General features: G+C 33.6%; 1 protein-coding gene across 1 annotated transcript in view; it reads right to left on the reverse strand.

Annotated features, from left to right (window-relative positions):
- ATF6 (activating transcription factor 6) overlaps nucleotides 1–12,788 on the reverse strand; it is a 208,030-nt gene that overhangs the window by 99,885 nt on the left and 95,357 nt on the right. The window contains exon 14 of the mRNA XM_011952980.1: nucleotides 12,425–12,539. Within this exon, the coding sequence (XP_011808370.1) occupies nucleotides 12,425–12,539 (115 nt within the window). The remainder of the gene's footprint in view (nucleotides 1–12,424; nucleotides 12,540–12,788) is intronic.

Below are 12,788 nucleotides of genomic sequence, written 5' to 3' on the forward strand. Positions count from 1 at the left end.
GTGCTGACGAGTTGATGGGTGCAGCACACCAACATGGCACAAGTATATATGTAACAAACCTGCACGTTATGCACATGTACTCTAGAACTTAAAGTATAATAATAATAAGAAGAAGAAAAAGTTATTAATTTATGAAATCTTGACCCTTAAGTAGATGTCTTTTAATATTCTGTATGACAAAATGGGAAATACACACAAAACATTTCTGCCGCATATCAAAGTACAATTGTTATCTAGAGGAAAACCACTTGTGTAACTGAGTTGTGAGCTGCACTAGCTACTTTCTTCATGGAACATCACTTTTACTTGAAAGACTGACTGATAAACTATAGCTGTTTAGCCTCTGGTATCTGATAGATATGTCTTGAAAATAAATTAAGTGAATCTACCACTTCAAGGAAAACTGACATATTTTTTAACAATGATAAAATTTGAACCTTCGAGTGAAAACTAGAATTTCGGAAAACTTGTATCTGCCACCATGAACTGCTCATAGTACTTAATGACTTTTCTGATAAGATTTGTGATAGTATTAAAGAATGTGACATTTTAATACATAATAAAATGTGTCAACATTTGGAAGACCTGCATAACTCAGTGAACCAGTATCTTCAAATGACCAATGTATAATGTAACAAAACCTTGCATAGGTAAAAGATTCATTGAAAGTGCAAGATCAACCAATGGATTTTAATTTCAGATTACTAAAAGTCCATAGATTTGGCTTCCATGTTGCAACTAACCTTTAAAAAACTACCTCTTGTTGCATTTTGGTGTAGCATCAAAGAATACCCACAATTATCTGAAAGGCTTTTAAAACAGTCCTTCCTTTCCAACTATATCTCTGTGTGAGGCTGGATTTTCTTCATATATTTTGACCGAAAAGAACAGATATAAGAATCTAGCTGGTTTCTACTAAGCCAATTATTAAAGAGATTTTTCTTAATGTTAAAAAAAAATGCTACTCTTCCCATTAATGTTTCTCTGAAAACATAAAGGAATTTGGAAACCAAAAAGTTTGAGAACCACCGATTTAAAGATCTCCACTCTCTTATCGTTCAGTTTGGTTTTGCACCTGATGGCAAAATAGAAGCCTGAAAGGTTAGGGTCAAATATACAGAAAACAAGGGAATGGATAGATAGACAGACAAGCAAACATACCTACATACATCAGAAAATGTCTGCCTATGTGGCTGTGGCTTAGATTATCCTCATTCCAAAGTCAAAGAAAAATTATTATTTTTACTGTATATCATTCTCTCTAGTTCACATTGCTCATAGCTCTACTAGAATAGATATTCAGAAGCTGCTAATTCAAAGCACATTTTGGGGGGAGAATTCAACTGACCTCTTTAAGGAACTTCAAAGTAAGTATGTGACACTGACCCTCTCCAAGACAGACTCATTTGTAACAGAATAAAAGTTATTGAACTTCTATTCAATAAAAAATGGAATCAGAAAAGAAATAGCTGTAAAATGTAAACTGAGTAACAGTTTACATGTAACTGTTAACTGTTACATGTAAACTGTTTATTCTGTATGATATATTTTAGTTTAATTTTTCAAGATTTATTTTAAGGCATATTATAATCAGACAGAGATGACTCCAAATAAATTATTCAAAAGACAGTTTATGTCAGATGTAGCAACCTGACAAGCTTATCTTAAATTCACTCCATACATGAAATGAGCACTCTGCAGGGGACAGTCTCATCCTTCTAGGACATCACAGACACATCATATAAGGAGCTTATTCAGTCTGGGGCTTATTCATTCCAGAGGTTAAAATGATAGCACAATCTGTTTAGCACCCTAACTGAAAAATAATCCTTTCTGTCCATGTATTACCAAGATCAGTATTTCGACTTTGAAACACAGAGAAATTCTTACTGGGTATATAATTTCCCTCATGCAAAATGGCACTTAGACTTTTAAAAATGCATTTGAATCCACTCATTTTCAAAGACTGATTTCTAGACTTAAACATGAGACACAGATGGTCCTGACAACAATACTCAGTAAACTGGACTATCACGATTTCTTTATCACATTACAGTGACTATATAAACTAATTGAGAATATAGTGTCAAACTGATGGATTTGGTATCTAGTTAATTTGTTCATTTATTCATTCAATGTTTATTGAATACCTGCTACATGCCTGATATGCCATGTATTGGGAACAGAGTCATGACTAAGACAGACAAGAGTTCTTGCCCTCAGGGTACTTATAGCCTGGCAGGGAAAACAGACATTAAACAATCGCATAATTATTATTTAGTTAGATACTATACTCATACTCTCAGCCAATCATCTATCTTGCAGGCTTCCAGTGTGATGCCCATATTATGAATTGGATGTCTCCTGAAAGCCTACCCATAATGAGATCTTTATAGAAGATTAGCAGCAATGTGTTGAAATAAATATCACACAATTATCAGTCTTAAGATTTTTCAGGAAAACACTAACTGTCAGTGTTTAGATTTGCCGGTGGTGTCAAAAGTTAAAATATTAAGAGTCCAAAATGAACAAATCACTGTATGTAGGAGAGGGGAGGAAATGACATGAGTGTTTCAGACCTTGGTCCTGAGTTAGATCATAAGTCAACAATTTTTCCTAATTATAATAATTGCTTCCTCCATAATTAAGTTTTGTGACATCATCAGAAAGTTATACCAAATTTTATGTAGGCTACTTTGCTAGTTTTCTAACTTAATATGAGAAAAAATTATAAAACCATTTACATATAAGTTAAATGAGAAACAGATCTATCAACTTTAACATTTTGAAAACTCTTTACCATTATTAAAAACCAGCTTCATATTTAAGATTTAAAAGACTTTTGATATCTCAAGGAGTACTTTAAATATGATTTTATTCTTCAAAAATCTGGTTTCAATTCCATACACTCTTTTATTTTTCTTTTCTGTAGTCCTACTGCAAATAAACAAAAACTGTTCAACTTTCTCCATGCTTTTACTTTAAACAGAAAACAATACAGATGAGGAACAAACAATGACTTGTTTATTTTCCTTTAGAACATCTGTCAAGCATAAAACATAAACTCTATTCTTATATGTATATAAACTAACTACAATAGTCCCTATTTACCTTATATCCTATCTTTATATCCCTTCCGTCCTTAACACAAACACATACACACACACTCTTAGTTCTCTTCTCCTTATCTATATCTAGGATATCTCCACTTCCTTCCAGTGTCAAATTTACCAAACCATTGTTTTTCTTTCCCATTCTCTTCTATCTCTACTCTGGATTCTGTTCTGATTACTCTACAATAAACATAATCTCAAGTTACCAATGATTTTTATGTTTACACAAGACAAATGAGTTTCTTTCATTTCTCATTCTCAGGGAGCTCTATAACATCTGATACCACTGACAGCCTCCTTTTCTGAACTCTTCTTCCTTGACCTCTATGTTTTAAAATAACATAAACAATTTAATTTATTTTCCTTCATCTGTACTCTTCCAATTATCCTATATTTCTAATAATTTCCTCTGTGTTTCCCTGCTGGCTCTTGTTCCTCCCACACTATTACTCTGAGTAACATGTGGCTTGGTTTTCCACAGGGCTTTATCTTGGTCTCTGGAAAATGATCCTGAAACAACTCAAAATATGTTGTGAAAAGAGAGATCAATGCAATTAAACTCCAAGTTGACTACCTTCAAAGATATGATATTTGGATATCTTAAATAGGCAATAGAGGGAAATGATCAAGAACATAGACTCTGGAGCCAGACTTTCTTGGTTAAACTCTGACTCTACCATTTCTAAACTATGTCACAATGGATAAATTTGTTTTTTCATTTCTACAGCTGACTTTTTCTTCCTTTTTTTAAATCTTTCTTATTGGAGTTCACAATGGACACAATTGCCTCAGGTTCTTCAACTGTAAAATGATGACAACTGCACCTATCTCAGGAATATTACAAACATTAAAGGTTGTCGTATTGTGTACTGTGTAAGTGTTATTAAATAAATTACAAAACTGCCAGCTATTCAAAAAACAAACTAATTTATAGCCCCACCTTGTAACCTCACATTTTGTTGTTTTTGTTATGGTTGTTTTTCAAAACTCTTAAAATATACTAACTCCACTAGATTGAATCACTTAGTAACTTCAAAGAGTTTAAAGCAATACTATAGCTTTCTAACAGGAAAGTGTGCACATACACAAACACACAGAAGAAAACTATAGATTTCTGGAGCCAGAAAGAAAAAAGCAAATCTACACTAACTTTATCACTTAACATATAAGGAAACTGAAGATGAGAGGTACTAAGTGATTTCTCTAAAGTCACATAGCAGATGTCACTGAGTGGCAAAATTGGAGCTAGAACGTAGGTCCCTAGGGTCTGTACCTATGAGTTGTTTAAAATACATTTTTTTCCCTCACATATTCAAGATGTGAAGAAATGTTCTTCCTGGGAAAGCAGTTCTGCTTTGGGGAAATATTTTCTTCCCTCATCACAAAAAAATTTGATGAGAACTTTAAGCTATCAATCATTAAATCCTACCTTTTTTTTCCTTTTTTTAACTTTTATTTTAAGTTCAAACAAACATGTGCAGGTTTGTTTTATAGGTAAACTCGTGTCACAAGGGTTTGTTGTACAGATTATTTTGTCACCCAGATAGTAAGCCTAGTTACTCAATAGTTATTTTTTCTGCTCCTCTCCCACCTCCCACCCTTTTTTCAGTGTAACTTTAGAAGTCTTTCAGGAATTATTCTATTCCACAGCTAAAAGTCCACCCACACCAAAGCTGACTATATATTCTTGAAATTTTCATTGCTATCCAAGCCACTGAAGTAATTTTAAACATTCATTGAGAAAAATGTCCTCCTTTGTTTCTGCAAACCCCACCTCTAGTAATCTTTTGAAGAGTAGGACATAAAAAATAAGGGTAAACGGCACAAATAGTTAGTGGTCTGAATAGTCAACATTTATTTAGGACTTACTCTGCACAGCCTGCAATGCATTGCAATAGATCTTGTAAAAGACAAAACAGAACGAATAGACTTTATCCCTACCCAGAGAAAGCATACAACCTAAAAGGGGGAGATTAAACAAATGCATATGAAAAACACATTTTACAATAATAAGACTACCAAATAGCGCAAGCAAATAAGAACAGTTGAAAAGTTATCAAGACTCGGATGGATCTGCCCACCATTCTGAGAATTTTGAAGACTTCATATTATTCTTGAGTTACAAGTTCTCTGTTTGTGGCTATATACAAGTCTAGTTACAGACTATTGAACAATCATTTCTCAAACATAAAGCAAGTTACTTTAGACTTTGTGTTTCAAAAGTGTGAGAAAAAAAAATTTTTTACGTTAGCTAGCAATGTTATAGAGACAAAGAACAAATAATTAAATCCTCTAAAACCACACAACACTAATTCACATTTAACAAGGAGTTTGAGATCAAATGCTTCTGTTCTCAAAGACCTAGCATGCCACATACAGAAAACATAATAAAATGTATTCACACACACAAAAATCCCACTCTTTTCAATGAGAAGCTCTAGAATACCAATAACTAAAACAGCTTCTATTTTTGCTGAACTACTTCCTTTTTAAGACAAGGCAAAGACATTTCTTTTCCACCATGTTGGAAATTTCAGATACTGTTTTAAAAAGAAACCAGAAACTTTCAAGGCCTATTTATTCTATTTCCTGACTTGAAATCTGAAGCTATATTATAATATTTCAAACTATTATATTATTCTCCAGCATTATGAAAGCATAATCTAATAAAGTACTTAACCTACAATCGGGTAATTAACAAACAAAAAATTTTTGAAGTTGTGTAATGAATCTGCCAAAACTGTCCAGCAGATTTGTCAATGAAATATCTTGATTTTAGAGAGTTAGAATAATTTGTTATTTACATACGCTGTAATATATCTAGAAGTACCAGATATAAAGAAAAAAGCACTACAATGTAAAGAAAAAAAAATCACTGTATTAAATTAGAATCCATTAATTATTGCCCTAGTTCTAATGCTTACCATTTTTGTATCCTTAGATAAGCTACTTAACCTCTCTTGGCTTCTGCTTTTTCAGCCATAAAATTGGACTAAGAATACTTATGTGATTATATGTAAGGAATTTCTAAGATTATGCATGTGAAAGAGGTTTGTAAACTACAAAGGTAGTTTACATTAAAGTGTTAATATTTGTATATAATAAAGTGAAACAGAAAATGGACATATAAAAAGAACATTATTGGTATAATGATTAAATAAATCTAGGTTAAGTTTATTAACCTAGGGTACTCAGTCAACTCTGCTCTATTTTTGTATAATGTGTTTTAGACCTGAATGAGAATATATTTTAAAGTTAAAAATTAATTTTAAAAAGCCTTCTAAAAGAAGGTTTCTTAAAACATCTCTCTTCTGAGATAAGATCCTTTTCTAAAATGCAAGTATCTTTCCAAACTCATCTATTCACATTGTTTTCCAGCTAGAATTTGGCTGAAAGGCCATGAAAGTGGAGATAAGAAAATGGCCAAACTCCAAGATCCATGTGTACACTCAAGTTTTGAGGTCTTAGGAACAAAAGAAGGAGCTGTACCCTTTTGAAGTAGACTTTATAAACTAATTTCCTTTGATACTAAAGAAATTCCTCCTGCCTCTGAAGATTTTATATATATACATATAATTGTATATAGAATTTTTATATATGCATACAAACTAAACATAAATTTCTAAGAAATAAATAACAAGCATTAAGAAAATATGCCATTCTTCATGTTTTAGGTATTAATCTAGGTACGAAGTTATAAAATATCATTGCTATTTTTGAAATTCGTTTTTATGCCCATCCGTGGGACTAAACCTCTGGCAAACATTTTGAACAAATAACATCACCAGTCAACCTTTTTTTTTGCAATAATTACAGTATTTCCTACAATGTTTCCAAAGTTTCAAGTTTCTGGCTCCTACTGCTTGAATCTGTACAAATAGTAGAATCCATTCCTTCTCCAAAAAAAGAAATCAGTTAGGTCTAACAAAAATCTACTCCAAACTGCTCCCAACAAATAATTTTAAATAAAGATGCAAGTACCTCAAAGTTCTACTTACTGACATAGAAAGCTACACCCAGGTGAGTTATTTAGCTTTACAGCTTAGATTCAGAGACAATAATAAGCTGATCATATCTGGCTAGTGCAAACTATAAATGGACAAAACAGAGATCATCTCTAACTAAACAACTTTCTACTGGAGTTCAGCACAGTAGATATAAGCACAGCTTATATTACTTCTCAGATCAGTAAAATAGATTCCAATTTCTTTAGGCAAAACAATGTAAAAAATACCTTTTAAATGATTATGAAAAACAACAAACTTCCATCGCTGTGACTTCTCTCAATGGATCACGTCTAAAAGCATTCTGCTCAGTAAGCACTCAGTGGTAGGCATCGCTGAGTGTCAGGGGTGGTCACAAAAGCATACGGTATTTCCTGCCTTCAAAAGGCTTATCATATAGATGAGAAGATGGGCCTTTTAGATCAAACAATTAGACACCAATACAAGAAAGAATTTAATGCACACTTACTAAGAATGGGGGGAAAATAATAATAATAATAAAAGGTTGTGTGATATAATAGTGTATGAAGCTCCCAGCACCTGCCACAATCATTTCCTCAGAAGAGCAGCCCCATGTTCTTCCTTCTGCATAAAGCTGTTGGCTTACAAAGCAAGAGAATACATTTAATGAAGCCAACCCTATTTCTCTTGTCACAAATGAATGACTATGGATCATAAGCCAAAGCTGCCATAGTAATTCTCTGCATAAGAGAACAGAACTACCCAATCAGATCTTTGTGTTTGAGGAATATGAATCAGTAATGTGTAAAAAAGATTAAAGTGGAATCACTGGAGCTGCTGTCAAATCAGAAATGACAATAAACCTATTCCAATTCTCCATGAAGACTAGTATATATTCCACCCTATGAAGCATAAGCACAGAGGGATTATTTGGATTCTGAGCCAGCTTCTTGTGCTTCTTTAATCTCATGTATCTTACAACAAGTCCCTATTACTTAAGGTTACCCTTATAATCCATGCCATATATATGATAGTGTTAATAATTTTTATAAGGGACCAGTAAGGGGTGAATACCCAAATATGGTACTATTGCTAGAATATTTAAAATACTTGGAAAGAGAAGAGAAAGAGACGCCTCTCAGGCAGTCATATGGCTATAGCTCAGGTTCTTCTGTAATATTATGTATGTATTCGAAACTGATGAAAAGACACTTTACGTGTTTACTTACAATTTGAGACAGGTACTGAAAACAGAAAATGTAATAGAAATAAAAAATGTTCCCAAAGTAGGCATCCATCTCATTTGCAAAAGAAAAAATATTAAACAAGTAGAGATAATATGGCTGGCAAACTGACATTCATAGTCATCTGATTCAAAGAGAACCTGTTTTTAATGAAAAACTGCCCCAGGAAGAAATGCTTTCCCTATATACTAGTGGATGAGACAGCAACATGTAAGGATGGTATTTAAATGTGTATTGAAATAATAAATTAATATCATTTCCCCACCTTTCTTCTCAATGTTTATTTTCTGCCCTTTTAAAATCATCTTCTTATTAACTTTATTTGAGCTTTCCTGAGTATTTGTTTCTGTCTTAGCTCTTGAATTCATTTTGTTATATTATTTAATCAACCTCCTCCCTCCCTCCCTAAATAGTCTATCATACAAAAGCATTTTTAAAATAAGCATTATTGAGCCCAGGAGTTCAAGACCAGCCTGGGCAACAAAGTGAAATCTCATCTCTACAAAAAATAAATAAAAATTAGCTGGGTGTGGTGGCACTCTCCTATAGTCCCAGATACTCTGGAGGCTGACGCAGGAGAACTGTTTGAGCTCAGGAATTGGAGACTAAAGTGAACTATGATTGTACCACTGTACTCCATCCTGGGCAATAGAAACCTTGTCTCTTTAAAAAAACAAACAAACAAAAACAAAAAGAGCATTAAACTTAATTGGATTTTTTCTTATTAATGTATCAGTTATTCTACACTCAAAGTGACTTGGAAGTTTGAGAAAAAGTTATTCCTCAACCTCCCTCTCCAAATCACACTAAAACAAACAAATCAGAGAGGAAGAAAAGGCAAAGCATTTACAGGAAAATAAGCTACAAATAACCAGAACTAAGCAAAGAAAGCAGAATAGGTTACTATGTTGGTGGTAAAAAACTCTTTAAGGAAAGTCAAAAGAACAGAAGCAGTTTGGACCTTTGTCTGGACTACTGGGATCATAAGCATTTTCTCTTGCTGAGCTATAACAGGAACTCAGTAGTTACCCAAGAGTGTGTCTGCTTTAGAGAAAATAATTTCAACAGCTCAACTGTAAAGACATTAAAAGGTACAGGAATGCAGGATGTGATGGAGTGTCAGTTTGGGAGAGAGTGGCTTAAATAACAGTACTAAACAGTCAATGGCTACTTCTACATTTATAGGTATTAAAATATTTTGTTAAATACATGTCCATTCATAAAATAAAATAACATGGCTTGCTTATTGGCTTCATTATAAATGTGTGGTTCACGCTAAGCCGAAACCTGGGACTCTGGAATCTTCTTCTGAATTTCCAATGTATATCAATTACAATAATTTCTGCCAATAAAATTAAGAACCTAAGTGGGAGAAAAAGTCTACATCCTTCTACACAAGAAATGATGCCACTCACCTTTTTAATGAAACTGTTAGAATATTTTGTATTGAAAGATGAAAGAGAAGACCAAGCATGAGGTAATTTATTATTTCATTTTCATTTCAGCAAGAGCAAAAAGAACAATCCAGGCATTTAAGAACTAAAGTCTTGTCCCATAACATAGTTTACAGTCATCAAGATAAAATTAACTTCCTTTTCCCTACTACCGAACCAAAACAAGAAAGAATAGAAAAGGATGTTGTCTAACTACCATTATCTAATTCAGTTCAGGTTTATCTTTACTCTCCCTTGATAGAAAACACCAAAATGTGATAAATCAGTAATTTGAAAATAAAAAATCCAAACAGAATGTTAGACATACTCCTAATAGTATTTGTGTGAGAAACAGTCCTAACAGTCTTCCTGAACATCAAGGGGCTGTGGGGGGAGTGGAAATCAATAATTTTCTAACAGCACTTTTATAGCAAACTAATGAGAAATCACTTTTTACAAATGCAAAAAAACGCAATGCATATATATTTTTTAAACCACCATTCATTGTCTTTTATAAAAATACAGTCCCTTTAAAGCTAGGATTGGTTGGGCGTGGTGGCTCACACCTGTAATCCCAACACTCTGGGAGGCCGAGGCAGGTGTATCATGAGGTCAGGAGATCAAGACCATCCTGGCCAACATGGTGATATCCCGTCTCTACTAAAAATACAAAAATTAGCCAGGTGTGGTGGCATGCGGCTACAGTCTCAGCTACTCAGGAGGCTGAGGCAAGAGAATTGCTTGAACCTGGGAGGTGGAGGTTGTAGTGAGCCAAGATGGCGCCACTGCACTCCAGCCTGGGCAACAGAGAGAGACTCCATTTCAAAAGAAAAAAAAAAGCTAGGATTGTTTTCTCTATAAAAAATACTTGTTTTCTTCCCTTAGAAAAACTGCACTAACCATGACTTCAATCCATGGCTTGACAAGTGTTACTTCTAATATCTGTTATATTGTTTTCATCAAATAATACAGTAGTTATCCTGAACCTCAGAAAAACTGTCTATTGAGTATAAAAAACATTCTTCTACAGTAACTTCCATAAAATACACTTCAACACAATCATTTTAACACCCAACAGGTTTCTTCTTCACAGTGCTGAATCTTATTCTTAAAAGTTTACTTTTTTTCTCCTACTTTGAACATAATTATGTCAATAGTAAAGGAAATACTTTGTTTTCATAGACCAGTATAGTTGGAACCTTGCGGGAAACACTGTTCTCAGCTGCCCCCTTGCTGCTGAAAAGAAACTTTGAGGCTTGTGCTATATAGAAATATACCAGTTATGTCTGAGAGAGTAAGGTGAACACAGGGAATTGTGTGAAAAGGCAGTGATCATGAGACGCTATGGCTAAAAGGTTCCAAATCTCTTAGCATTTTTGATTAATAACTGAAAATATATAAGATGTTTGATCTCCCTAGTTTTCAAGTATCAAAGTTCTCTGGTCCTAAAAACCTGAGCTGCTAGATATTTATACCTTAGGAAAAGAATTAACTAGTTAACTGAGAATTTCAGTGATAGTGAGCGGTAATAATCAGAGAATAAATTTGCTCATTCTACTGTTAGTATAGACACTTGTCCCTCTGTTTATGTAGGACTGGTTACAGAGCCGCCTGTGTATCCCCAAATCTGCACACACTCAAGTCCCACAGTTAGCCCTGTGGAATCTACACGTGTGAAAAGTTGGCCCTGCATATAAGTGAGTTTGGCATCCTGCTAAGGTTGAGAAAAATCCACGTATAAATAGAACTGCTTCATTCAAACTTGTGTCGTTCAAGGGTCAACTGTACTTACTTCTAACCACACCCAGTGTATTCTTAAAAAAAAAAAAAAAAAAAGGTCAGCTACTCAGTATCACTTGAGCCCAGGGGTTTGAGTCCAGTCTGAGCAACATAGTGAGGTCCCTTCTTTTGTTTAAAAAAAGAGAGAAAAAACATCTTGGGATAGAAACCACCACTGAGGAATTCTAATTCATTCATGTGCTCCTGGGTTAACATACAGCACTCTAACAGAGATATTCACATGGCAACTCTATGAAGGAACTATTTTCATTTTATAGAAAAAGTAGATGAAATATAAATAGCTATGCACTTTTTCCATTTAGCCTAATATTCATAACATTCAAAAGTGCTAGTATAAACATTTACTTTTATATAAGCTAACTGATTATCTAATGCACTCTTCACCAACCAAATGTTTAATTAAGAAGAGATAAAAGAGGAATAGAGAGTCTTAGGAACACAGATCCAAACATTCCATGATTAATAATCAGCCTATAATCCATCTCAAACCTACATTTCAGAAGTCTATTTCTCAATAACCAAATGGGAATTGGTTTAAAAGCCTAAATAGGAAAAGCCTAAATAGAATATTTTTATGTTTTTACTTTTCCTTTCGTTAAATACAGTATGGCTATCAGGATTACAAACAATAAAAATCAACAAGTAGTTTATATTTCCTAAATATAAACTCATAGTCTGACACCAATTCCATGTTCATCTTTATAATACTCAACAGCTCAAAGTAAAGCATGTATTACAGTACCTTGACTGTTCCACTCACATAATTTATTTTATATTGCTTCCTATTTCTCACATCTTTGTATTTTCCACAATATTCAGCCCAATGTCTTATGTACAGCAAGCACTCAATTCTTTCAAGATGAACTTACCCTTCGAAATGACACAACATAAAATGTGTCTCCCCTTCTGCGGATGGCTTCAAAAAAGTCTTGATAACTTCTGGGTGAAGCATAATACACTTGTAGCTCACTCCCTGAGTTCCTGCTAAAGTAAGAAAAATGTAAGGTATTACTAAAATAAAAAGTTTCATGTTTTCCCAAAATACTTCCCATTCTAAGGCTGTGTCTGAATTCTAAGAATCTCTCTCAACCAAAATATTAGTTGCACTTTGGCAGTAATTTTGATAACAACATTTTGTAAAGCCCAAGGATCAGGATATTTTATAAGAACCCATTCACTAATGCTAAAATTCTGATTTCTGAATCAAGGCTCTAAAATGTACTAGATGGTCAA

This window comes from Colobus angolensis, unplaced genomic scaffold (assembly GCF_000951035.1).
Source record: "Colobus angolensis palliatus isolate OR3802 unplaced genomic scaffold, Cang.pa_1.0 Scaffold354, whole genome shotgun sequence".
Taxonomy (NCBI): domain Eukaryota; kingdom Metazoa; phylum Chordata; class Mammalia; order Primates; family Cercopithecidae; genus Colobus; species Colobus angolensis.